This window comes from Cavia porcellus, unplaced genomic scaffold (genome assembly GCF_034190915.1).
Source record: "Cavia porcellus strain 051 isolate PalLab524CR breed Dunkin Hartley unplaced genomic scaffold, mCavPor4.1 scaffold_14, whole genome shotgun sequence".
Classification (NCBI taxonomy): domain Eukaryota; kingdom Metazoa; phylum Chordata; class Mammalia; order Rodentia; family Caviidae; genus Cavia; species Cavia porcellus.
The window spans coordinates 41660663-41688472 of NW_026947497.1; the positions used below are offsets into that span (position 1 = coordinate 41660663).

The window sequence follows — 27810 nt, forward strand, 5'->3', positions numbered from 1 at the left end:
TATTTAATGGCCTTTTTTAGTGCCAGTGCATACACATTTGAACTTGAGAAAGTCCTTACTTTCTTGAAGCTTTCTACAGGGGGAAGATAAATAGATAACAATTAAAATACAAGATAATTTCAGATATGAGTGGCAAAAAAATCCCCACAAAATACAGTCAGGAGAGAGAACGTATGTTGAATATGAGATTCCAGCTGAACCTCTTGGGGAGTGAGGTCTCTGTGTTTAGACCTGAGTTCAGTGGCGAGTCCACATTGTAGGCTGCATAGTGATACTGGGCTGCAGGAGCCAATAGGGCGCTGCTCTTTGATCAGGTTCTGCAGACTTTGAAGCTAATTTTTACAAAGGTGCCTTGCGGGCCACTAGGCCCTGGCAGCCAGAATATAATGACCGGAGGCAAAACAGGATGTTGTAAAGTTTGGTGGAAATAAGCTTGGCACACATGTGGATTTACTTAGAGGGCTGCTGTGACCAGAGCATCCAAGGAGTAGAAGTAACATAGTAGCTGGGCCTCTGCACATAGAGGGTGGTAAGGTCTGGGTGTGTCAGAGCAGACAGGAGGACAAGTTGAGTTGTGTGATTTCTTAAGTCTAAGGGGACAGAGTTGAAAATTCTGCGCATTCTATGATTCCAGCCCCCTAGTTAAACAGATCTTTTTTCCCCTCCCTCATCAATATTAGTGTTTCCAGTCACTCCAAGCAGAATCTAATGACTGTGGCAAATTTAGGCGTGGTGTTTGGACCAACACTGATGAGGCCACAGGAAGAAACTGTCGCTGCCATCATGGATCTGAAGTTTCAGAATATTGTCGTGGAAATTCTAATTGAAAACCATGAAAAGGTAAGATGATATTTTATTCCTCTTCAAGAGAGTTCTTGCTTTTGTCTGGTTACCATGTGATGTTACCCTCTTGGATTTATTTTCCTTTCCTCATCTCTGCCCTTCCCTCCCTCCCTCCCTTACTCCCTCTCTCCCTTTCTCCATTTCTCTCCCTCCTTCTCTTCTTCCTTCATTGCTGTGATGAACTTGTTCCTAACAAGTTCTCTGATAGAATTCTGTACATCTGAACCTTTCTTGGTATTAACAAAAAAACGTTTAATCCCGATGAGAGTGAATACCAGCTGCGTGATAGTGAGTTGTCTGGGTTTTTGTTGCTGTTTGCAGTCCTGCCCTTGGATTTCTCATTCAGCTTCTGTGTGTTGCAGCACCCTGGAACCGGTGATCAAGTTAGAACTTTGCAGTTTAGAAAATAAGAGAAAGTAAGGCAATTAAAGTTGAAAGGATGTCAGATGGAGGAAGAGAACTGTGTTTGCCGTGACAAAATAACTGAAATAATTAACTTTGAGGGAGGAAAGGTTTATTTTGGTGCATGTTTTCCGAGCCCTTGATTGCTTGACCCTGTCGCCCTGGGGCCTGTGGGAGTGTGGTACTTCAGCGCAGGAGTTTGCAGCAGAGGAGCTGTTCACTTTGTGGAGGATGGGAAGCCTCGGAGAGGGAGAGGGAGAGGGAGAGGGAGAGGGAGAGGGTGAGGGAGATGGTGAGGGAGAGGAAGAGGGAGAGAGAGAGGGGTGGGTCCTGAGTTCCCACTCAAGGTCATGCCCCAGTGACCTAACTGCCTGCCCGAGTGCTTTCCACCTCTTACAGTTAGTACCAGCTGGGATCAAGCCTTTAATGCATGGGACTCTGAGACAGGATCCAAACTCTCAAAGGGCAATGATTGTCACTGAGTAAGTGTGGATGGCAGACGCCCCAGGCACCTGCGAGCCAGGGCTGGCGTCTATTTGCACTGCAGTTACAGTGGTCACCCAGCCTTGCAGAGGACCTTCCTGATTGGACCAAGTGTTGTGGATAGCAAGAAAAGGGGAAGTCGGGAGAGGGTAAACCCCTTCTGTCTTCCATCAGGGTACCTGACTGGCTGGGAGGGGAGGACACATATTCCTGGGGGCAGGGTGAGCACAAATAACTTCAGTACACTCTTCCCTCTTACCGTGTTTGTGGAAAACTCTGTTCTGTTTCATTTTTATTGGGACATAATGTTTGTTCATCTTTTTGGGGTACATTATGGTAATCCAATACACGTATAAATGTGTAGCAGTAAAATCAGGATAATTAGCATTTCTTCAGAAAATTTTGTTTATATGTTGGGAATCTTGTACTCTTCTATTTATTTTAAAAAACATCATAGATTGTTAAAATGTAGTTACCCTGTTGTGCTGAATAAGAACCAGAGCTAGTTCCTCCATGCTGTGCTAGTGACCCCTGCTGAGCTTCTTTCTGCCCACTCCTCCTTCCACTTTTCCTTGGCTGTACTGACCAGTGTCCCATTCTGTTTTGCAAAGCTGACTTATGAGTCCTGCGAAGAAGTGAGAATGTGTGACTTGTGTCTTTCTGTTCTCATTCAATTCGCTTCACATAATGACCTGTTCAATCCATGTTGCTGTAAATGACAGGGTTTCATTATTTTTTATGGCGAAATAGTCCATCATGTATATATACCACATTTTCTTTTTCGTTTACTCACTGACAGGCGTCTGGGTTGATTTACATGTTAGTTTTTGTGAACTGTGCAGCATTTCAAAGGTATGATCAATGCATAAGGTGAATGGTTAAACTTAAAGTATCAGAGGAAAAGACACATTGCCATTAGTCCTTCTCAGATTACTTCCCCCTGTTCAAACATAATCATCGTTCCTGCCAGTTTCTAAAGGATTGTGCAAGGCCTGTTTCTTTAATGTCTTTGTGAGATTTAAAAAAATATAGTACCTCTTGAGATATAATGGTAAATGAAATAAATCTAACACATTAAATATCATATAACTTCTTTTATTTGAAAAACAATATAGACAATAGGAAACAGGAAGAAAGATCTTTGGCAAAAGGCATTTAGAGATGGAAGAAGGGGAGAGACAGGGAAAGGGAGGGAGAGTAAAAAGAATCCACATATGTTAAGTTACCTGTACCTGCTCCTCGAGGTAAATATGGGTGCTCCGTACTGCAGATAAGTACTAATTCAAAAGATAGGCGAGTGCTGCTGCCGCCTGCCCTCTCACATTTAGCTACTTTTCTCAATGCTGAGAGTGTCCAAAGTTAAAGGAGGAAAGGTTTCTTCCAGCTCACAGTTCAGAGATAATCCAGTCTGTATTTGGCTGGATGCAGTCCAGGTTGGCATGGCAGGGGCCTCGCAGAGGAGAAACAGCCCATGGCAGGCAGACGGAGGCAGAGCAGTGAAGAGGTGTCAGCAGCAACCACGCCTGTCTTCATATCCATCCAGGCACCCGGCCTTTGGGTGGTGCCCCCACATGCTGGGTGGGGCACCCTTAATCCCAGTGTCACTCAATCCCAGCACCACCCACCCTAGAGCAGCCACCTCAGAAAACCCCACCTGTGACTGTATGAGGCTTTGGGGAGCCATGTCTAGACATAAGCCGTGGCAACAGGGTCATCAGAACGTGGGGGGGTGTGCTCTTCTTTCACATGCAAAGTTGATCAAACAGTATACGCACAAACCATTCTCCTTAATTAACTAAATTCATGGTGTAACTGTCTTAGCTATCTTTTGTGTATATAGATTTTTATAAGTATATATAAATATACGTATAAAATATTTATTAAAATATATGTATAAAATGTATACATATATGTACAAAATATACATACGTAAAATATATTTAGAAAAAATACGCTTTTTTCTTTTCCCTGCCTTTTCTCCTTTCCCTCATCTCAGTTGTTCTTTCCTTTTGAGCAGTTTCTATCTATTGTAGATTTTACATCTTACTTCCTCTCAGTTTCTTTCACTAGGGAGACAGTATGATGTTTACATACAAGTGTGACTTATTTCATTAGAGTATGGTCTCATTAAAGCACTGTCGAGAAGAGAGGAGTTGGACGTGGACTTCAGTTCTTCCCTGTGTGCGTGGGTTGAGGTTTGGAAGCAGAGAGCAGTGTGCTGGGGGTAAGGGGTCTCAGGTGGGATTAAATAACAATTCTGACAACTCAGACTTTCCATCCTCACTGCTTTCCTCTCCAAATTTCCCCTTGTACACATCCACTGCCTGCGTTTTGCTCCTGATCTTTGGAGTCCTGGCCCTTCCGGGACGAGGAGTGTTTATGCTGATGAGGGTGGCTGTCCAGCGGAACTTCATGTGGATGTGGGTGTCTGTGTTTGATGCAGTTTCCCTGACAGCAAAGCCACAGTTCCACTGCACAGATTTGGTGTCAGTTCTGAAGTGGAGAGGTGGGATGTAGTTTCCTGGTTAAATGCTTGGGAATGAGAAGAACCAGAGTAAGGAGAAGGAAAGCTAGAGAGAATAGACTTGTGAGGAAGGAAAGACTCCAATAATGGATGAGGGCATGGAAATCAAAGGGTAAACTGGAGAGGAAACAAAGGGGCATCTGAGTGAGCCTCCATGGGGGAATAGCCAGCAGGGCGATGAGAAGCGGGGAGACGTTTCCTTTTCCTTCCTTTCTTCCTTCCCCTTCCCAGAATGTGAAAAATGTTCTCCAGGAAAGTCTTTAAAGTGAAGAGGAAACTTTGTGTAATGAAAGTAAAATAATACTACCTAGATTTTGGAGTTGGGAGAAAATCCCTTGTTAATCTGTTTTGGAGATCATAATTTCTCTCAGCTTTATGGCTGTTTTTTTCAATAAAATTTATGTATGTACCATAGGAAAGGTACTGCATATGTTTTGGCTTCATTTACATGTGATACATTCATATGTTGTTCTAAAAGATACCCATCGGCCAAAAATATTAACAAGATCTTTCTTCCCTTGCAAACCAGAAAAGTGTGTTTCTCAGGTAGCAAAAGAGTGCTTGCTATATACCTCCCAAGGATTTTAAATTGGAATTTGAGCTTTGGACTGTGTCAGTTTTGCCTAAGTTTCGTTCTTAAGAATGTATACTTGTTATACATTCATTCAGAGCACCCCACCCCCACATCCTGTATCCCCTGGGCCTCACATGTGGAGGGAATGCAGATTGTGAATCCCAGGAGGGGAAAGGAGAACTGTCCAGAAGTGCCTGCAGTGTGTAGTGGAGACCAAGTTGTCCTAGAGACAGACAGAGAGAGAGAATGCTTTGAGACTTCAGAAAAGAATTTACTTCCAGCTAGAAGGAATCTGCTGAGTTTCCCTGAGTGGCGTGAATAAGTTTTAGACTGCACTTTGCACAGGTGGTGATGGCTTAAAGTTGTTCAGGTGGGGAGAGCGTGTCATCATAGAAGCACTGAGGAGGAATGTGCCCTGGGCTCTTGTGGGAACATGGTGAAGCAGTGTGAGGCAAGATGGAAAGAGATTCCGGCTGGGAAGGGGGAGGATATGACTAAAGGACTTTTACATTTAATTCTTACCATTTTCAAGTGAACTTCTTCAGAGGGCTTACTGTGACGGAAGGGACTGCATGAGGAAGACGGGAATAAAAGACCGGGTGGGAGGTCATATGGCTCAGATCAAGGTCACAGCCAGGAAGATGGGGAATTCCAGGGTGAAGAGCACCTCTGAACAGTTCAGCCAGTGGGTCAGACTTGTGGGTCAGTGTTAGAAAAATTCCATTCTGGGAATGTTGGTGTCATTAATAAAAGTAAGGAAAAATGGACTTGGGTGGGAGTAGGGTGAATTCAAGGTATAAGGGTTCAGCAGGATAAACCCCGGAGACAGTTGGAGATTTGGTGCATGAAGTGGTGAGAGAATTTCAGGGTACAAAGTGTAACGTTGAAGACTTCAAGTTGGCATAAAAAATACTGACTGGGTTCTCATGGTAGTATGCATTTTGGTTTACTCTAAGGATATTTGGTAACCTGTTCTGGGTGAAAGTTTTGTCTTTTTCTATACATTTAAAATACATATTAGAACATATAAATGACCATTCTATAAGTATATGTGAGTGTATATCACACAGGTACAAAAGCTTTTGTGCATACACTGCCTTTGCTCAAATGAGAAATGAGTTGTTCCCAGGCACGCAGCCAGAAAGTAACAAGGTGGGGGTTTGAGCTGAAACTGTTCCATCCCAAAGCCTTTACTTTTCATCAGTAGGATGAGAATAATATCCCTGAGAAACACCAAGGTTTTACTCTTAATAGTAAAGAGCTTGATGGCCCTAGGGGCATTGTCCAGGCTGCCACCATTGCCCAGGAGATGAGAGAGCAGGGCAGGCAGAGGAGGAAGAGCCTTGAAGGGAGAAGATTTCTGTTGAGAGCAAGAGCCTCATCAGGCTGTAATGAGCGCTGTGGAGTAGCTGATGGTATAGGCTTACTTACATGTTTGTCAGGTGGCCGTGCAGCGCAGCGGGAGATAAAGGCAGAATCCACCTGAAAGGGCAGGAGCAGGCAGGCAGCTAGCCCCTGAGTCAGGTATCTTTTGCTGATCCCTCCTGGTCTAGCTACTTGTTAGCTCATGTACAGAAAAAGGCTGGGCTTTAAGGGCTCACACAGGTATCAGGCCCTCTGGGAGTTATGGAGCCTGTGCACATTGAGCCCATTCTTAAACCCTACACATTTTAATGTCAGACATTAATGTGACTCCACCTTCCCCTTGAGAAAGTCTGACAAGCCTTTGATAAGCAGCAAAGAAACATTATTAGGGTGGCTTTCTTTTCATATCTTTACTGTGGTGTTAATGCCAAAAGATTGGCAATTCATGTAAAGTATGATATATAAGTGTTGCTCTCAGCCAAGTCACTTTATACACTAACAGAATTACCTACATGATATTTATCTCCTTGAGCATTTTAATTGGATTTTCAGTGTGAGTTGCAGAATGTGGTGCTTGGGGTTGACCTCAGCCTTGTGTGATTTTCATGTGTGCTGATGTTTCATCAATTCTCAATGACCAAGAGTCGGGATGTTTGCTCTAGTCCTAGCCTTTGTATATTGCGCACTCTCTAGACTGCAGGGTGCTGAGAGATAATTACATTTTATTCATACTAAGTGTCTCCTTGATGAGGATTCTTTTGCCAATGTGTTTGGAGTGGGTACCCTGGGAGGCTGTGTCACATTTTTCTGGGTGTAAATATGGAGGTCATTTGTGGTGATCCTGCTTTGTGAGAAAAGCCAGTGTCCACATCGTTTCGAGTGGCTCCTTTGGGACCCTGATTTATCTGTGATGGTGGTGTGCATTGCAGAGTGCCTGGTTAGCCAGAATATTCCCGGATAGAAGAGTAATAGAAGAGTAAAGCTGACAAGACTACACAGCCAATCCTCCATGCCCATGGCTTCTGTGTCTGTGGGGTTGCCCAAACGCTGGAGGATATCAGGTGAAAAATTCCATCTGTACCGAAAATGTGGAGCTTAATTTCCTCCTACACAATAGAGTGTAGCAACTGCTTGTGTAGCATTTGCACTGTTTTAGATATTTAGATTTTATATATTTAGATATTACAGATTTATAGATTTAGATATTATAACTAATCTAGAGATTACTTCAAATATACAGGAGTGAGAATGTACATAAATTATTTGAAATTAAACCATTTTATATAAGGGACCTGAATACCTACAGATTCTGGCATCCATAGTTAGGGTCCTGGAGCCAGACCCTTACAGATAATAGGAGACAACTGTGCCTTTCCCATTATGTTACTCGTGAGTACTGCACATTGGAGCAGGGAGCACTGAGGTATAACCCGAGCCCTTTTTGTTTATTTGTATGTATGTATGTATGTATGTATGTATGTATGTATGCATTTATTATTTTGAGACAGTGTATGGCTAAATTACCTGCCCTGGGTTTGAACCTGGGATCCTCCTTCTTCAACCTCCTAAGAAGCCAGGACTACAGTCACATGCACCATGTCTGGCTTCCCATGTTACCTTAACATTATCACCAGAATATTAAATTATGGGCACACAGGTTTATCAGAGTGTATTTCATTACTCTTGTTAACCTTGGATTATGTATGCTTCCTTTGCCAAAAGCTGGAAGAATGCATCCCTGTTCCTAGGCCCAGTGAAGGAAGGGGATTCCCTGTTCAGTCCCAACTTTGGTCTCAGTAGCCTTCAGATGTGGGTTGTTCTTGACACAAAGGGAAGCCTACAGCTCCATTTTTGTTGCTACAAAACAACACATATCCCAGCTACCTTCTCTTAGTTAACCTCTGTCATCCTTTAATGTAGAAGAGGCTGAGTGAGAGATATGCAAACTGTTTTCTATCAGGTGCAAAGAACCTTGCTGTTGTGGAGCATGCTTGTCATTGAATGGGAAAAAGAAATCTTTTAAAGAACAAAATTCTGGTCTGAAATGCTTCTTGATGTAGCTTTGCTGACACTGGGTTGCTAGGCAGCAACAGTTTTCATGTGAGAGAAAAATAAATGTCTTAATAAAAATAACAACAGCTACTACTACTACTACTACTATTACTTCAGAGTTTCGAAAAGCCTTACGTCTGTCTGAGTAGAGACTGCTCAGTGTAGAAGTCAAAGCCTTATGGCAAGAATATTTGGTAAATTTTCTTATCCTGCCACATTTTCATGAATGTGGCCTTTTTGGCATTGCCATGAAAATTTGACAGTTGTACATTTTTTTCCTCTGCTTTGCATTTTGGATTTTTTTTTTAAAGGTTTAAAAGCACAAAAATCTTTGTCTTACCTTCTCTTTCCTTTGTGATGGAAAAGGGAATAAAGATGGGAGTGTCTTGACAATTCTGTTTCCCCATTTTTCACGATTCTGGTAGATAATTTCTCATCTGAGTATAGTGGTTTGCCGAGAGAAAACAGTTGAGCACCTAGTATAGACAAAGCACTGGGGCAGTCTCCAGAAAACGAAAGAGCTTCAGGAAGGAGTGGAGGTGATTAATTCCTTTATTCTTGGTTGAGGTAGAAAGCATACTCACTTAACAGGGGGCAGAACTTACTAGGAAGTGAGCCTTTGATTCGGCAGAAGGAAAAATATAGTATTTCCAAGAGAATGTGTTTATGTTAGAGATGGATTTGGGAGTTAGAGTAGAGGCTTACAGACCTCTGGGGTCCTGCTCACTCTGCGTTCTCTACCAAGGGCTCTGCAGATGCTAAACTGCAGAGGCAGCCCTCAGAGTCTCACCTAGTGCTGACAGCGTGGCCTTGGCTCAACATTTGCAGAATAAAAAATAATGATGAACGATTTGATGCTTTTCTTCATCTCATCTGTCAGTTGTTTATAATCTTTATACCTTGAAGAAAAGTTGGAAGGGAAAACAAGAATCAAGGAGTTGAGAGAGTGGGCTCGGTGGTGTGTGTGTGTATGTGTAGTTGGGCTGGAGATGTGGTTCGTTAGGAAGAAGTTACTGTGAATGTGTTTGGGTTTGGTTTTTCTGCATGGCCCTGGTGTTTACTATTTTATTCTTTGTGAAATAAATCTTTCGGGACATCTCTTCCATAGCTCTCAAGATAATATTGGGAACAACAATAATTATAGTAGCTAACATGGTGGACAGAAAGATGATTATGTGCCGGGCCTATCCTTAGCTCTTCACATGGCTTTTCACTAAACTGGTCTTGAGACCGTTGTTTCATGGTGGTCCTACAGTAAGATCCTTGGGCTGGAACCACAGTTTCATCAAGTTCTGGGGCTTTCGTGTGACTTGGGTGATCTGTTTAATCTCATTGCTGGAAGTGTTTGAAATTTCAGAATTTGTCAGATTTTTGGAATATTTTTGCATAAATTCTACCAGTTGAGTATTTCTAATCCAAAATCTAAAATGCTGCAATTTTTTGAGTATCATGTCAGTGTATTTTAGAGTATTTCAGAGTTCATATTTTCAGAGTAGGGTTGCTCAACCTATAGGAAGTATAGTGTGTTGAGGCCTCTGCTATATGCAACTTACATATCCATTTGCACCAAATTAGGATAATTGCAGAGGACCCCCGCCCCAACAATTCTTGTTACTGCTAGAGCTTAGAAAAAGGCTACTTTTCTAGAATCTGAAATCACAGCTACTTCCCTTTTTACTCCTCTGGGTTCATCCATCTGTAGTGTTGGCTTGGTCCTCTGTCTGTAGTGCTGGCTTGGTAAAAGTACATACTTGGGGTGAAACGAGTCCCTCTGAGTCTGCCCATGATGGAGATGGGCTACTCCAGCCCTATTTGGAAGACTCGATTGCCATCTTCTCTAGGTGTGCTGGTGACAAGCAGACTTAAAAACTCAGTGGGAGTGAAACTGGAATCTGGGCTGAGTCTGATTGTGTCCTGTTAAGTTGGAGATAGGGGTTTGGAGAAACTGGCTTAGTTGCTATGAAATTGTCCCTGGGCTCCGTGTCCCTGCACTCGGCCAAGTGTAGACAGAACAGGAAGGTAGTGAACCACAGGGAGGAGCTGCAGCCCCTGGGGCGGGAGATGCATGAATGAGAGATGGAAGCTGCAGTCTTGACTCTTGGTGACCTCGTTACTGGAAAGTGCTCTTTTGAAGCCTCTCCACCTGAATCTCTTGCTCTGTAATTTTATCACTAGAACTTCTTAGATCCTCTTCTGCAGTTTTCATCTTAGGCTACTTCTAGCTTAAATCTTTAACTTTCTCTTGATTTCCACATAATGTCTTTTACTAAACATTATTTTCCAAGCTCTGAGCCTCTCTTCTGATTCACCCTTTTTTTTCCTGTGTTCTGGCTGGTTGGTCTTCTAATCTACCATGCATTTGGTCAATTAGTATTGAAAGTTCTTTTTGGTATCTGGTAGCCTTCTAGCTAGTTCTGAAGCTTTATCACAATACTAACTACTTCGAAAATCTAGGGAAAGTTTTGGGTCTTGTTCACAGAAAATATCCTGTATCAAAAGGAGCATGGATATGTGTACACCCACACATAATCCAGAATCTAGGGCACTCTCAAGTTATGACTCGAGACCTACAGGGAAGCAAAAAGCTTTGTTAACATTCTAGAGAAGCTGGATTTAGAACACTGGAGCAATGGCCTTTCTTATCTTTTTGCTGTTGACTCATTTGCCATGCTTTCACACAGGAAATGAAAGTGGGAGGCAGTGAGGGGCCACTTGCCTGTGACTTGCACTTTATCCTGTCAAGTAGCAGTGTTCATGGCTTGCTTTTCATCCGGGTGGGATCAGCCACCAAGGAAACCTTTCACTAAAGTAATAGTTCCTCAGTTTGGCCATGCAAAGTATGAAACCCCAATAAAATAAATAATTCAATAATAATTTACATAATTTCATAGCTTAAGTAGTCAATGATGACCACGTTACAGATTTTGAGATATGCTGGTCTTTGGCTTTCTATATGAGTATGAAACTGGAAAAGAAGACTGAAGAAGTCACCTCTGCCATGGTCAGGTCTTCACCATGTGAGCTCATCACCTTATGTGAATATTCCTCTGAATTTTTCTCAAATCAACAACAGGATCATTTAGTCAGGGATAACTGATAGCTGGCCATATACTAGTATCTCAGCTCCTATATCTTTAAAGTGGCAAACAACAATGTCCTACCTTGTTGAATATTTGGCTCATAAATGGTAGCCAGACAGTGGCTACTCAAAGAATTCACAGTTTCCCATGCAAACTGGGGCGTAAAAATTTGAATATTTCTAGCCTCCTACCAGTCGTTCAGTTTCTAAGGTTAACTTCATGTCACAGTGGACGGAATGGTACTTAATGAAGCGGGCCTCTTTCAGGTGTCCTGCAGTAGCTCTAGTCTCTATTTCTGTGTTCTTTGGAGTGTTTTGTTTCTGTGCACACTTGTGTGTATGTGTATGTTTGTTTATGTGTGTGTGGTGGTTCCTTAAGACCACATTCATGTTTGGAAACTTTATGGAAAGATCCTTGAGACCTAGCATGAAGTTGTGTTTACACCTTTGTGTAGTCCAGCCAGCTGGGATGACACTGAGAGAGTTGGGGACTGTGTGCATGCAGGCTTCTCTCTGCTGTGCTTTCTCCAGAGGGCTCACAAGGTGCAAAGTCCCCACCAGTGGAGATGCAGCCATATATATGTGATGTTTCTGTCCAGCAAACCTGTTCTTAGGGACTGTGCCTAGAATTTTTTTTGGGAGCTAGTCACATGGGCATCCTTTGCCTAGCATCTACAAAATTCCAGAGTCCCAGAGACAAGCAGATGTTCAGTGAAACATTGCATGTAACTCTGGGCAAACACTGTGGGCACAGTGGCCAGTCCTGACCACTTAGGGTAGATACTCTATGAATTTGTAGAATGGCTTGACATCCAAGTTCCCAGACCCAGCTTCACAGGGTTGCCTTTCTGAGGGTAGCAGCGTCAGGCCCGTGTGTCCACTCGTTGTGCACATTGAGTGCCCTTATTAGTCAGCTTTTCCGTTGCTGTAATACCCGACATATGACATGGAGGAAAGCTGCTCAACCTACGGCAGCCAGGAAGTGGAGAAACAGGAAGGTGGCCAGGGAGCAGGCGCAGTTTCTAGGGCCACACCCACACTCAGGCCGGGAAGTGTGCTTTACTGATTTCCTAGGACTCTTAAGCCAGTCAAGTTGACAGTAAGATTAATCATTACACTGCTGTGGCATGGAACCCAGAGGATGAGGTGAGTGTGAGTGAGGTTTCCTACCTCCCAGACAAGGATGTTCTCTGCCATGGAATTCACAGCCTTTCCGCTTTTGCTGTGCAAATGACCTCCACTTACATCAGTGAAGTGCATGTGGTCAGTTCTCAACTCAAAGAGATAAAAAATGTTTAAGGAGATGGATGATTACCCCAGTCTGATCATTGTACACTGTGTATATGTATTACACATTGTACCTTACACATGTACAATTTTTGTGCCAAATATATATATATATATATACACACACACACACACACACACAAACACACACACATGCATACATATACTATGTATGCATGTATGTCTGTGCAGGACTGAATTTTTTGAAGGACAATACAGGTTAATTACATGCCACACGGTCTTAGGTCACTGGATTAATTTGGCACAGGATGAAAAGTCCCTCCAAAGTGTTCCTTGTTTAGCTTTTACAGTTGGTTGGTTCCTTTTTGATCATGACTTGGAGTACAGATATCAGTTTTGTTTAGCTTTCTAGGTTCTCCCTAAGTGCCATTGGGCACTGTCCCCGGGTCCCACATTTTGTCTAGAAGGTACCATCACATCTGTCCTGTGCTGGTCTCCTTTCTCAGCCAAATGACCTCCCTCGCCTCAGTCTGGGCTTTGTAGTGCCCATGCTACATGGACCCAACTAGAATTTTCCCTTCACCCATTGGATTTTTTCCCCCTTAAATCCTTTGTGTAAAAAGCTTTTTAAGGTGATCGCTAGCCTTTTGTAGTATTCAGGCAGGTGTGCTGCCTGGTATGCACAACATCTTCCTCCTCTCATGAGCTATCTTAAGGTCGTCATTTCTTGTGCAGATTGTGGAACGATCATCCTTTTAAATATCTTGAACAGTTCTACTAAAGATATCCCCTTCTCTGTTGATCTGGGGAGAGAGTTTAGTTCGCACTTTCATTGCTGTCTTAAGTCCTCTGTTTACCAGAGCAGTTCCTGATTAGACAGCAGTGAGTTCCATTGATCAGTATGTAATGAACCTTCTCACCAAGAACACCAAGAAACAAACATTTCTTTTAACAGTAGGCTTGAATTCTGGAGGAGAGCCACACCTCATCAGCCCAAGCTTCTTAAAAGATCAGACTGGAATTCGCTTAAAGCAGTCTTGGGGATTGCACCAAACCATGTGGGCTACAGATTGGTCATTGATTAGCAATGGATATGGTCAAGTGATGGGTTCACAGGAATTATGTTATTCTTTTAAATGGCTCTCTGTGTGTGTGTGTGTGTGTGTGACACATCTGAAATTTCAGGTGAACACACACCTGAAATTCCTCATGTTAATAGTTTAATGATCTGATATTTATGGTTGACAGCCTTTTTTCATTTAGTTATTCACTCAAGAAATATTTTAATCTTGTCTTGTATGCTGTGTACTGTAGGGGTGGACTCAAAAGATGGACAGAAAAAGCATGTTACTTTCTACATGTCTAGTGCAAAAGGTAGTACAGCCATGAGTTCTGACTTAACAATGGAGACCTGGAAACGTGGCCTGAGTGTGTGTGTTTGGGTTTGGACATCTTGGAAGTTTACTTTTTCCAGAGCTCGTAGAACGAGATAAGCCTGCAGAGGACAGGGGATGGAGCAGATATGGTTATAAAATGCAAGTTTCCTTGTGCTGAGCACTCTAGTCTGCTGAGGGAAGAGGCTAGGCATTGAAGACTCAATGAACACCTAGTATTCTACACTCTTGCAGGCTGTAGTCCATATGAACACTGAATCAGCCTTCCAACTTAGGTAATATCAGTCTGTGTGCAGCTTATGGGTAAATGCATGAGGTTGTAGGTTGGAGAGTTGGAATTAACTTACCTAAGCTCACACCGTTTGGTTTATTTCTGTGCTGCCTTGTTCCAAAAGAGCTTTCAGGCAGTTGAGCCACACAGTAAGAAAGTTTCTTGTGATCTTTCTATAGTTCCAAGAAAAACAAGACTGTATTTTTAAAAATTCTTTTTAAGGTTAAATGATGCATGGTACTTTGGTCAATATTACTACATGGATAACTCCAAGTTTAAATTGCACAAAAGTGCTTATATGAGCTGCTGTTGGAGTATGTGGGAGTCACAAAGGAAATCCCAGTATTTAATTTGATAAATTCATGAGCTTTTTATAGTCACTCGAGCTACACATGCCAGTGCCTGGCAGTGTGTACAAGAAAGTTCTTACTAATAACTTCACAGCTGGTGTGGTATTTGTCATCATTATTACTTACTTTTAATTATGAAAATCGTACATGGGCCACAGACTATAGGTTGTACCAAACCAAATCTCTAAAGTAGTTGGATTAATAGGTTATGAGTAAGATTTATAATCCTTTGTCAATGAGAGTAATTGTATGTTCATATAAAGAAACAGTACACATCAGAAACACATATAAAATCTGGATTGTACTCTACAGTCTATTATTCTCAGCCTCTACCCTCCTGTTCTAATTCGTTGGTGCTTTATGCATATATTGAAAGCAGACTCCTTAGGACTGGGGGTTTAGCTCAGTGGCTCAGGCACTTGCTTGGTAAGTGCAAGGTCATGAGTTCAATCCTTGGTACAAATATATATATATTTATTTATATATTTTGGGGATATCTATCTATCTATCTATCTATCCTTTTTTAGGGGATAATTCATCATCCCTTACCTCAGCAGTAAGTAAAAGTTGATGTATTTTCCTTAGGGAGGCTCGGAACACTGGATTTCTCTGGAATGCCAGTCTTGTTTAGGTGGAAATGGAGAAAAATGACCACTAAGAGGATTAGTCATCTCTTTCAAAGTTTAATGAAGGAATTAGGTCCCATGTGCTTAATGTGCTACTAAGTACAAGTAAGCTATGCTTTTTGATGGATTGATGTGGAAAGGTCCTTAAGTGAGAATTGTTTCTGGATGTGATCATCTTTCTCTGTGGTTCCTTTTGGACCAAGTTTCTCATCCAGACACATCCATAGCCCTAACTGCTGTGATTGTATCCAAATTCCACGTACTTTAAAGAAAACTCTTTCATGTCATTACTCAGATAAATCCAAACTCATGTAAGTTATTTTTTCAGTCTCCATTGTTTTCTGTTCTTGGCAGCCTTTCCACTCATTACTCTAGGTCATTGATTCTTAACCAGTTTTTACAGTTTACATTTTTTTTGTGTGTGTGAATTCGATGAAAAGTAACGTTCTTATTTTCTGCGAAAACCAGTGTATATACAGATTTACCTGTGATTTAAGGGCATTGTGGCACCTCTGAAGCCTATGAATAGACCTTCCTTAGGAACCCTTGCCCTGGGTCACTGAAGACAAACTTTTCAGAGCTTTCAGTGATACAAACATCCCTCTATGGAATGTGAGTGCTGCTGTAGGTGAAATAAACTAGGGTGATACTAAACTAATTTAATAAAAATATATGGTCCATTTGTATAGTGTAGATAGAAAGGGGAATAGTAAAGCTTTTCAATGCAAATTTCTATGTGTTTCAAGATACTACTTTTTACCTATGTGTTTATAAGAATTATTCATTCACTGTCTAAAATGTTTCAAAAAGAGTTCACTTACATTGTGTACCTATTCCAACTCCCCATGATAAATGTAATCATTATGTACTGTAAACATGTACTAATAAAAATTTTGAATGGAAAAGAAAAAGACAGAATTCAAACCTTACAAAGCAAAAATAGGTTAAAACAAAAATAACACCCTGGTATCAAATGGAAGACAATATTTTAGAAGATCAGTGAATTAAAGTCTCCAAAATGTTCAGGGAATTCCTCTCTGATTTAGTCCCAGCTTGATTTTTCACAGAATGGGCTCAGAGCAGGGATGCATGTGTCCCTCCTTTGGAGCCTTTGGCTAAAGTCTTGTAACCTCTAAAAGGCACAGGTTCCCTCAGTCATTCTGCTCTTCTGTAATAGAAAGTTTCATGGACCAGAAATTGCGGCTACTTGCTAAAGTTTTAAAATACATAATTTAAGTTTTAATTTTGCATTTTATTCAGTTTTAAAAATCCTTAAAATGCTGAGAGTATGACTCACTGTTACTAATTAGCTGTCATTCTGGAAGTACTAGACAGGAAAAACAGAAAAATGAAAAGTGGTATACAAACCCTGGAAGGAGAAATGACTGTATATTCATATCAAGAATGGATATGGGAAACTACAGTATTAGTTACACTGAAATGATTCATTACAATGGGAGACTAAAACTAATTATCAAAATTGATAGCTTCCTTATGTACAGGAATCAGAAAATACAGTGGGAAGATGGGTCCTGTTGAGGGTGTTTTCCAAAGAGAAAAATGACCTGAGTGTGAACCGAAGTCCGCAGATGGGGAGCACCTGTATGGGATGGCAGCGAAGCCGCACCAAGAGGCAGCTGGTGGAGGGCAAGTAGAAAATAAAATTCTAAAATGAAGAGCCCTGGTAATATAAGCAGTTACCCTGGTCTTGTAAACCAGAAATGGAAACAACCCTTCCTCAGGACACAAACTCAGGGAAGAGACAAACGTCACACCATCAGTACCCAAAACTGAAATTCTTATTAAACTATTCCCTGAGACCCTACCAAACTGCTTTCACATAACTACATACTCATATAATGCTCCATATTCACACACCCACACCCTCTATGTAATTCGTACATTAATGCTTACCCCCATACACCCTTGTATCAGTACATAACATGTACAGTAAGACATAAACCATTATATGTATAAACTGGGAGAAGTGGTTTTCTGTGCTGCTGCCCAGCTGAGTCGGAGCACCCTTCTCAGACAGTCTGGCATTGTCCAGCAGAGTTTATAATGCACCTGGCTTTGAGAAAACACGCTGTCTCACTTGTTCCTGGACTCTGGACATCTCAGAGTAGATGAATGATTCCGAGAGACTGTGGAGAATAGGAGGGCCAGAAAGCGTGGGTCAGTGGTTATGAAAATCATGGTTAGACAGGAAAGATAAGCTTTGGGTGCTTGTAGTGAACGATGTATTACATATTTCAGAGTAACTAGGGAAAGGGTGAAAGAGAGTTAAATAAATTATGTTGTAGCTATGAGAAGAAATACTCTGAAGCCTATTTAAAAGAATAAAATAGCTGAGTTTGGAGCCAGGAGCTGTTATTCCAACTACTCTGGAGGCTGAGGCAGGCGAGCGACAACTTTGAGAGCAGCCTGAGCAATTTAGCAAGACCATATCTCAAAGTAAAAAATAAAGAGGGCTGCAAGTATAGGTTAATGGTAGAGCACGTCTGGATTCTAGCCCCATTGCTATGGGGGAAAAAAAAGAGTGAAGAGAAAAAATGAAATGAGGCTTGTAGATGTTCTCAGTAAGTATGCAGATATGTTGTTGAGTGACCCCAGTGGGGGTCCTGGTTTGTGGATAAGGACCTATGATTTGATTCTAACCAGTAGAGTATGGCAAAGGTGTTGGTGTTTTGTAATAGAAGGCTTCATTTTAGCACACAGGAAATTCCTCTGCTGACCTTGAAGAAATGAGACATCTTGAAACCTCCAGTGGAGTGGAAAGGGCCGAGGGCCCACAGTGGCCCTCAGAAGCTGACCTAGCTGCTAACCCACTGTTGGGGGGGGTGGATAATCCAAACTGTTAGTCATACAACGGCAAATAAATGAATTTTGCCAACAACCTGTAGGAGTTTGGAAGCAGATTCATCCCTGGAGTGACTTCCAGAATGCAGCTGGACTGGTGACCCCTTGATTACAGTCTGAGGAGCAGTGGGCGTCCCAAGCAGGGGATCCAGCTGAGCTGTGCTCATATCTCAGGCCCTGCAGATGTTGAAATGATCGATAGCTGCCTTATATGCAGCACAAATCAGAAAACACAAAGCTTGCTAAATGTGGCATTTGCAGCCATGGAATTTATGATAATTTGTTAGGCAGCAATAGAAAACTAATACACTAGAATTGAATGATCTCCAAGACGCTGACAGCCTCCCTCACTCTGCCTGAAGTTAAAAAAATTTCATGCCATTTACTGATCAACTTTCCATTCATAGCATTGCTTACTACACTCTAGACACATCAGCCTCTTTGGTATTCCTGGAACATGCAGCCACATTTCTGCCTTGGGGTCTTTGTGTTTAATCATTTATTCCGAGGTCTAAACTCTGCATGTCCCATAATAGGCATTCAGTTCATATTTGAATGGCTAATTAAAATTTGAGATGTGGAATGATATCTCAATTAGGATTCCTCGTGTGTTAATATATCTAGATAGTTACATATATGTATGTGTGCACACAGGCAACTTTTTAAAGATGTTCTGAGAAAGAAACTATTGCTCACAGTTTTCTTATGGAAAGATGGAACTTGGTGTTCGGAAGAAGAAAGGCTTAAATAAATGAATTTTCTGATGTTCAGTATGCATCAGTATCATTGACTTGTCATTTTCTTCCTTGGCTTAAAAAAAGCAAGCCATGCGATACTTAAATTTATATTATTGAATGAGCTATTGTTCTAGTTCTATATCATATATTAAAAACATCTATTTGACTAGTCTGTTGGATTAAACTGGAAATTGCTGGGCTGACCAGGTTTCAGTTGAAGGAATTTTAAACAATGGGTGTGATTCTTTGAGCTGCTTACACTCTTTCATGCACTTCACCTCTGATGAGTGAGAGTCTTGTGTGACTTTGCTGTTCTTGGGTAAGAAAAATTGGAACTAGTGGGGAGAGAAGTATAGTGTGTATGGTCTCTTGAGCACCTTATGCTTATCATGAAGTATTTTTTATATCTTGAGGTTACTTTGAGAGTGGTTATTTTGCTTGTATCCAAACTACTGTCTAGTTATGTATACATGATGTTAGAAAAATGAAATACTTGTGTCTTATTGTGGTTGATTTAAATTGGCCTCAGTGTTACCCATTTCTACCATGTGTCTCCTTTCCTTAAACATGTGAGGCTACTTTGATCATTAGGCTATGGCATAAGCAACTCTTAATGATCCAAAGAGACTGGCAGCTTTGACATCATTCTTCTTGGAATCCTTTTCCAGTAGAAAGCCAGTTGCCGTGCTAATGGTGCAGCTACACTGAGACTTCCATAATACCATCAGGAAACAAGCCCATTCAGAAGGGCTGGAGAGACTGAGGTGCTTGGCCAGCCCTCACTGCTGTGGCCTGCCCATCTTAAGAATGCATCAGGCATAGCACAGTATGTCTTGGTTATCCTAGACTTCAGAAAACCAAGGAAACCAACTTGCACTGTCACTCTGTTCCAACCCTCTGGGTCCATTCAGCTGGCCCCAGTGGAGTCTGATCATTTCTGCGGTGCCATATTCAAATTCATGAACCAGAAAATGATAAACTGGTGTTAGTTATGAGCTTTCCAGAGATATCAGAGACTGGGTAGTCCACATGGTTACATTATCCACATGGGACAGCAGAAGGATCCTACAGCTACTCAGTACCGGAAACTAGAATTAAAAAGACTATAGATGAAGTACCTTTCAAAATTGAAGACCCGGAAGCTCCCTGGTGCAAATTCATGTTGAAAGGCTCGAGATCCCTGCGAGTGATATCCATAGACCATGGCAGCAACAAAACATGTGCCTGCTGAACCAGAATCAAGCTTGCCCATGTGCTGGTGCCTCCCTCTCATTTGCTTTTTTTCTTCTGTCTGGTCTGCAGCCTGTTAGATGATGATGCCCACATTGTGTAGGTGTTCCCCTCTCAGTTCGCTGGCCCACATGGCAGCCATTTCGGAAAATGCCCTGGAGCAGAGGAAGAAGTGTGCTTTACTAGTCTGTTAGGAGTGTGTCATTTAATCACAATAGACACATCTCACTGTTTCATGAAAATATACTTTGTTTTTGTGAGTTGTTTTCCTGTTGACTTCCAGAGGAGTGTTCTTCTACAGAGGACAAGCAGTATCTTTAAAAGTTGCATATTTAAAGGAGAGTGTCCATGGTATCTACATCTTTTTGCACCATAAAAATTGTGAAAATGGAAATACTGTACAGAATCTGACAGGTCATTAATTATCCTCTTCTCACATTCTCACCATATTGATAGCAATTTCAGAGCTTTCCCTGCTGGACTAAGATTTCCACCCACTCCTCCTTTTCTGGCTTGGCCTTCCCTAGCATACCTACTTATTGGTGGAACTCTCTGAGCCTTTTTATAACTATCCTCAGTAGTAACATGGTACCTGGATGGTTTTTCTTGGTTACTTATTTTTATATAATACATAGGAAAATAAGATTAAAATAGTTGTAGATGCTGTGGAACTTAATAAGCTTCAAGAAGGGGATTAACCATTCTGCTTTGGGACAGAATTCTGTCTCCTTGTCTATGGAAGAAGTAAAAGACTAATTTTAAGAGGCCAAGAAAGGATGATTTTATTTACAGTGAATATGCATATTAGCAGTTCATAAAACCTTTTCCTTTTCATGTACTTGTTATCTAATCTGTTCTTTTATTGGATGGGGCCTTCCTTAAAAGGACCAGGGACTCCCCCTGCTGTGTGCACAGATCAGGGCAGGAAGGAAGCCGTGATTCCACATGGCAAAGGCTGCATGTGTCAGAGGGGAGGAAAGGGGTACCCTGCACTGCTGGAAAGGATGACAGGTCAGCTTGACAGCCTTGCTCTGTAGAAGGGAGAGTGACTCATTCAGCTTTGATAACTGAGTGAGAGATGTCTGAAGCATGGCTGTATGTCTGGCTTGTAGACTCATGAGTCAAACATTGAAACTGCATGCAGTTCTGAGCTGCTTTGGAAGACCTCAGCTTCAACTTGTGAAGCTTTGTGGGTACAGAACTCCCTGTCCCCTGAATTAATCTACCTAGGAATTGTCTAACTTGAACAATTTAAGGATTTTTGGTCTTGGCTCACATTCACCTTACATATACTGTATATTCTTATCCCATTAGTTCTGGTTTTAACCTTAGAGGCCAAATACAAGGTTAATCCCTCTTCCCTGTGTGAGTATTTTAAGCATTTAAAAATTAGGACTGTGGCCTGTTGGGTTTCTTTCCAGTTTCTTCAGTTGTGACTTAGTTTTGAACCTTCCACTTCCTACCTCCACTCTGGGGACACTCCTGTTAGCTGGTGACTCTGAATGTAGAACCACACATAATCCCGGATGTGGTCTGATCAGTGAGCAGCCCAGTTCACGTGAGCCTCGTGCTCTTGCATGCCCTGTGTCTGCCAAGCCCATCTGTAGCATTATCAGTTTGCCAGTCAGAGGCCCCACTGTGGGCTTCCTGTCCACACTGACTGTCCATTGCTGACACTGAAGCACATGTTTCTCATCATATTTTGTGCAGCTGCACAAAAACATATGTTTTTTCCTTTCTGTTGGATCTTATATTGCTGGTCTCTTTGTTCCCAGTGTGTTGAAAGCTTTTTGGATGCACCTCTTGCTCAGGAAATTACTCAGTATCTCTCCCATTCTCACATCGTCTGCTGATGAAAACCAAGCCAATGAGAGCAAATACTGAGCTAGAGTGCACGAGTTTAATACTAGAAATGTTTCCCTGAATTTTGAGTTGTGGATTTCAACCGTGAGCAGTTTGGTCTCCCCAGGTGACAGTGTTGGGGAATAGTTTTGGTTGTCACCACTGGGTGTGGGGATGCCATTACTGGCTAGCAGCTAGGGATAGTGTTAAATATCTGTAGTGCCCAGGGAGGTCCTCTATTGCGAGGAATTATCCTGGTCAGATGTCAGTCATGCTGGGCTTGAGAAGCCCTCATCTTTGTAGTTCTACTCAATGGTGTCTTTTGGGTATGATATTTTCAATTTTGTTCATCACACTGAATGTATTGGTATCCAGGTCACTATCCAGTATCTTAAAGTGTGACCTGGGCATCCCCCAGACCCTTCCAGGGATCTGAGGTCAAAGGTATTTTTTTCGTAATTGTCCTTTTCATTCTCATTCTTCAGTTTTTCAGTCACATTCTTTTTAGTGGCATTTTCCAGAGGTATTATAAAATGGTCAATGTAGAAGTAGCTCTCTTTTAAGCCAAACATGGGAGAGATTTGCAAAATATAAAACAATGCTAGTCTTATTAGCAAATTATTTTTGCTTTGGGTGACATTTTTTATGAAAGACATTATATGTAACAGCTTTATTTTAAAAATATATTGCATCTTTTAAAGTTTAAGCATTATTGACACTGCCAATATCAATGGATATAATCCACACAAAAAGTCTCAATTTTTAAGAATGTCAGGAGATTCTGAGAAGAAAAACATTATGACTATCTGATCTATACTGTATTTCTTCATTTTGTACAAGGATATCAGAAGTGATCATTTCAAGCCCTTGCTAGAATCATTATGTACAGAATTTTGTTATGTTTTCCTACTTGGAAGCCCTATACTAAAAGAAATGAACTTGCATGTGTGTAGTGAACCAGTGCTGGTCTGGCTGTATGCTTTCCTGTATGTCTAATCAGTTTTCAGAGCCTAAGTTGGCATCTCTGGGTAGTCAGAAGGCTTTCTCCACTTTAGTTCTCAGTCCTCACTCATGTGCATCAAAAATGCATTCACAATGGGGCTGTAATACTTATGTCTCACTGCTGGGTAGCTTGAATCAATAGTACATACATGACTGTGCCATTTACACCACCTGCAGTGCAGGCTTCCTGGTGGGGCAGTCCATGGGTGTACCCCAAGTGCCTGAAGCTGGTGGGAGTGTGTTACATTTTTGCAAATGGCATTGGTACTTGAGCTGACTCCCAAGGAGAGTGATGGAGTGCAAGTGTCAGAAGCATACCCAGCTTTACTCAAAATATTTTGAAGTCTAGTTTTGTGAAACATAAGTTTCTAGTATCTGAAAAAGGGGCAATGGTGTTGCTGCTTTGAATACGTGGTTAAATTCTTCAACTTGAAAAATCTTCAGCTTTACATTTTCTGTACTTAAGTAGTTCAAAACTTTATAGATGTCTTTGATTTGGCTCCAGCTGTAAGGATGCAGTTTTTATGGATGATACAGTTTTTATGCATGTCTTCTTTTTAAAATTCTGCCTTGAACGTGGAGGGAGACTGAAGGCCTGCTCCACTAAAGCATGTGAGGAGTGTGGCGATGGAATGGTGTGCGGAGTCATAGCATGGCATCTGAGATACTAGAAACCATCTGAGGCAGCACAGCCCTTTTAGATCAGGAAGCTGAAGCCTTAGAGAAGTTACTCTTCCAAAGTCATGTACAGTTTATTAACAACGGACACTATTATTTTATAACCTTGGGGTTCCTCATTGGTAATACATATGATCATGTCCTAGTTAGTCTCTGTAACTTTGTGTTTCCTCCTTTGTGTCTTTGAGATAAAATATCAAACTTACAAGGTTATTCCTATAACTTATACACCTTTTCTTTTTTAAATTTGGTCTTGAAAAATTTCAGCCCTGCAGAAGGCTTGAATGTGGCTCCATGAACATTTGCATATCTACCTCATGCACTGTAATTCTGTCTTTGCTGTTGCTGTTGAAGCACTGGGAACCAAGTTCTCTTGCATCATGACCCTTTATCCCTAAATTCTTGAACATGTGCCTCTTAAAAACAAAGACAAATTGAGGAACTTTGATGCTGACAGTGTGCTTCTCAGTACATCATGACTCCAAATGCAGCCCAGAATCCAGGGCATTGACATCAACTAAGTTGTTGGAAGTGAAGCTTGTTCAAGGTTGCAGCCCTATGGAATCAGATTCTGTGTTTTATAAAACCATAGGTGATGTGTATGTGCATAAATGTTTGACAAACACTGCTTTACTGGAAACTTTGCTTGTCCTCAAAAGATGCCTTGTGTAGGGAAATTCCTTCCTGTCTAGGATCCAACCCAAAACCATGTATTGTGTTTGATAATTGTCATATCTCTTTAGTCTGTTGTTTTGAGTCATGTTTCACTCTGTCTTTCATGGCATTGTCAGATTTGAAGTGTACAGAACAATTTTTTCATAAAATGATCTTTAATTTGACTGAATTTATGATTATATTAAGGTATATATTCTAGGCAGGTTCTTAAGTGCTAATTTTTCTCAGTAAATCACATCAGTAAGCACTGAATGCCAGTTTGTTGAATTATCTATGAAATTTGTTTTTTAGCTTTCATTTCTTTTTATTTTAAAGAGAATAAAACAGAATAAAGCAAATCAGAACAGAACAATGCCAACAATATAGGACTTCAAAACAAGACAACAGGAAATCAAAAATGGTTACCATAATGTCTCTCATTTCCTTCAAAATAGTGTCCAAACACATACAATCAAATCAAAGAAAACAAAACAGAACAAAACCAATCAAAACAAAAGAATTGAAATCATTATAGGACTTCAAAACAAGTTAATAGGAAATCAACAGTGGCTACAAAAATTTGTTTTCTTCAAAATAGCTGTCCATACCATCAGACACAGTAAATTCTAACAAAGCAAGATAGAATAAAGCCAAAGCTAACAAAATTATGAAACCAATCAAGAATTCAAAAAACAAGATAATAGGAAATCAACAGTGGTTACCACCATCCCTTTTTAGGCATTCTCCCCCCGCCCCCATTTTCATAATATCTGTTGTGCTTTTTGGATCCCACTAACTCTTTCAGTTTTTTATGCTAAGGAGGTAACTTGGTGTTCACCTGTATGAGTGCATACCATTTCACCTAAGACGTGCATCCATTTACCTACAAGAACCTTGATATTATCCTGTGGTGTAGCTGGGTAGCTTTCCATTTTTATGAAAATACCATATCTTATCCATTCTGCAGTTGATAGGCATGTTACCTTTTTTTTTTGATAGTCTCCTGTCACATGGAACCATTGTTTTCTCTGCTCTGATTTTCAGTCTATAAATTTCTTTTCGAATTAAATGTGTTGCTTGTATACAGTGTATTGGTGGATACTGTTTCTTGATCCCCTTTCACTATTTTCTTTTTATTGGTGAATCGAGGCCATGTACATTAATGGTTATAACTGGCATGCATTGGTTCATCTCTGCCATGCTACCCTCCTGCTGTTGGCCATCCACTTTTCCCGTTCACTCAGTTGCCTGTCCTGTTTGGTGATCTCCCTCTGCTGCTGTTCCTGTATTCATGGCCATCTTTATCTCTCTCCAGCATATTCTTCAGCACTCTCTGTAGGATTAGTTGGTAGTCATGAATTCATTCAGTTGTTCTTTATCATGGAAGTATCTTATTTTTCCATCAATTTTGAAACATAGTTTTGCAGGGTATATCAATCTGGGTTTGAAACACTTCACTACAAACTTTTCTTGACTTGATGGTTTGTGTTGATTAGTCTGCTGTGATTCTGATTGATTTTCCTTATAGGCCATCTGTTTATTTTCTCTAACAGCTTTTAATATTCTGTTCTTGTGCTAGATTTCTGGGATCTTGATTACTGTATGTTTGGGTGTAGATTTACTTTGGTTATGGCTAGTTGGATTTCTGTATACCTCACTTATCTGTATGCCAGATCCTTTTCCCATGTTTGGGAAGTTTTCTGCTATTACTTCTATAAATAGTCTTTTTATTTTTTATTTGCATTGACCCCTGCTTCTTTACTATTTGTTACTCTTAAATTATCTTTATTTCTGTCATCTTGCAGCCATTGAATTTTTATATACTGGTTCCTTATTATTTTTAAGAGATCTTTCATGATCACTAACTGTGATCCTGTCTTCAGGGTCTGAAAGTCTACCTTCAGTCTCTTTCAAGCAGTTTTTCCAGCTTTTGATCAACTTTTTAATTTACTGGATATCTTTTTGAATCTGTTTCATGCGTTGTGCTTCTTTCCTATATTGTTCATTCAAGGTTTCCATCTCTTTTCTGCTCCTCTTTTTTTATCTATGTCTTCTTTAGATACGCTCAGCAATTCTTTCATTATTTTTGTGATTTCTTCTTTTACCTGAGGTACTTCTGATCTGATAACTTTTATAGTCTCATGAAGTTGTTTCTTTACTTCAGTTGCTATCCTCTCAGAGATTTCAGGTGCGTAACTTCCATTTTTTTCCATGACTGTGTCTCCCAGACTTGTTCTCTGTGGGCTAGAAGTCTGAGATTGCCTTCTGCTCCTTCGTCTTGACATTCTCTTGGGTTCCTCCCAACAAGCTGGTTGTAGAGTCCCATGCACTTCCCACGTTGGCTGCCCCTTTGCGGTGTAGGGGAGTGGGACAGGCACCTGGGTTTCTCTGACCTCAGATTCCCAGGCAGGTAGCAGGATGTTGGGTGGGCTTCTCCAGGCCCGTGCAGCTACACTGTGGCTTCCCCAATGGCTGGGGTGCCTGGTGGTAGGACTGCTGCTTTTCTCAGCCAGTGTGTCTACGCTGGGACGCCTCCAATGGTAGTAGGCACACAGGGGTGTGTTTGATTTTCTTGGTGGGCACTGGCTGCCTGAAGGAAGGGTTTCCAGTGGTGGCCTGTGGGGCACAGGACATATCTGGCTGTGTCGCCCTGCCTGTGCTGGCTGCCTCAGGAAGCAAGCTGGAAGGCCGCAGTAGGTACATGTACATAGGGGCACATGTACATAGGGGCAGATCTCCCCATGAAGTGTTGTTTTTTTTTAAATCAACTGGTTAAGGTAGTCGTCTGCTTATTGTTTAATTGTAGCATAGCAAATAACCCAAAATTGAGCAGTGAAATATAGCCAATTTTATTTTTCCTGATTAGTCAAACATCAGTTCAGATGGGCAAAGTGAGGTTGGCTTGTCTTCTGCTCCCCAATCCCTGGGATCTCAGTTGGGAAGTCTGGAATGGCTGTAGGTTAGAATCATCTTGAGGTTTTTGTCCTCAGAGCTGGTGGCTGGGCTGACTGGGAGCTGAGCTCCCCTGGGGTGATTGAGCTTGGCTTCTTGCTATGGCATAGGCTTCCTCAGAAACAGGGCCGCTCAGGGCTCCAAGGGGTGTCCCAAGAAACAGCAGAGGTCAAGGGCCTTTTGTGCTCCAGCACCAGAAGTCCTGGGATTCACTTTCATGTATGCTGTGTACTGACGCAGTTCTGAATCTGCCTAAATTTTGGGGTATGTGTGTAGGGTGCTACCTCTCGATAGTGTCAAAGAATTGTGCTCCTATTTCAAAACTGCCACAAGTAGTGATGGGCAGATTTCTTAGTTGTAAATGTGCCTATTTTCTCTTTGTTGTTGATGCTGCCTTATCAGGAGACACTGAGTATTGAAGAATCCCACTCTTTAGCCAACTCTGACCCTTGAGATTTAGCATTCATTGTTGGTTCTTCCCATTTATTGCATGGAATTTAAATTACACAAAAATCTTAATGTGTTCATTTTCAAGTAAATATATAATCATAACACACAGTGCTGGGTTCTTGAAATCCTTCCTGTGATAAAGGTAAGCATGCATGTCCCAATTTGACAGGTCCTTGACATTTCTTAATGATG

General features: G+C 41.3%; 1 protein-coding gene across 6 annotated transcripts in view; it reads left to right on the forward strand.

The window, feature by feature from the left end:
* The window catches only part of Arhgap10 (Rho GTPase activating protein 10), a 272424-nt gene that overhangs the window by 183346 nt on the left and 61268 nt on the right, over positions 1-27810 (forward strand). For all 6 annotated transcript variants that reach the window (XM_063224386.1, XM_063224384.1, XM_063224389.1 and 3 more), the window contains one exon: positions 681-840. In XM_063224386.1, the coding sequence (XP_063080456.1) occupies positions 681-840 (160 nt within the window). The remainder of the gene's footprint in view (positions 1-680; positions 841-27810) is intronic.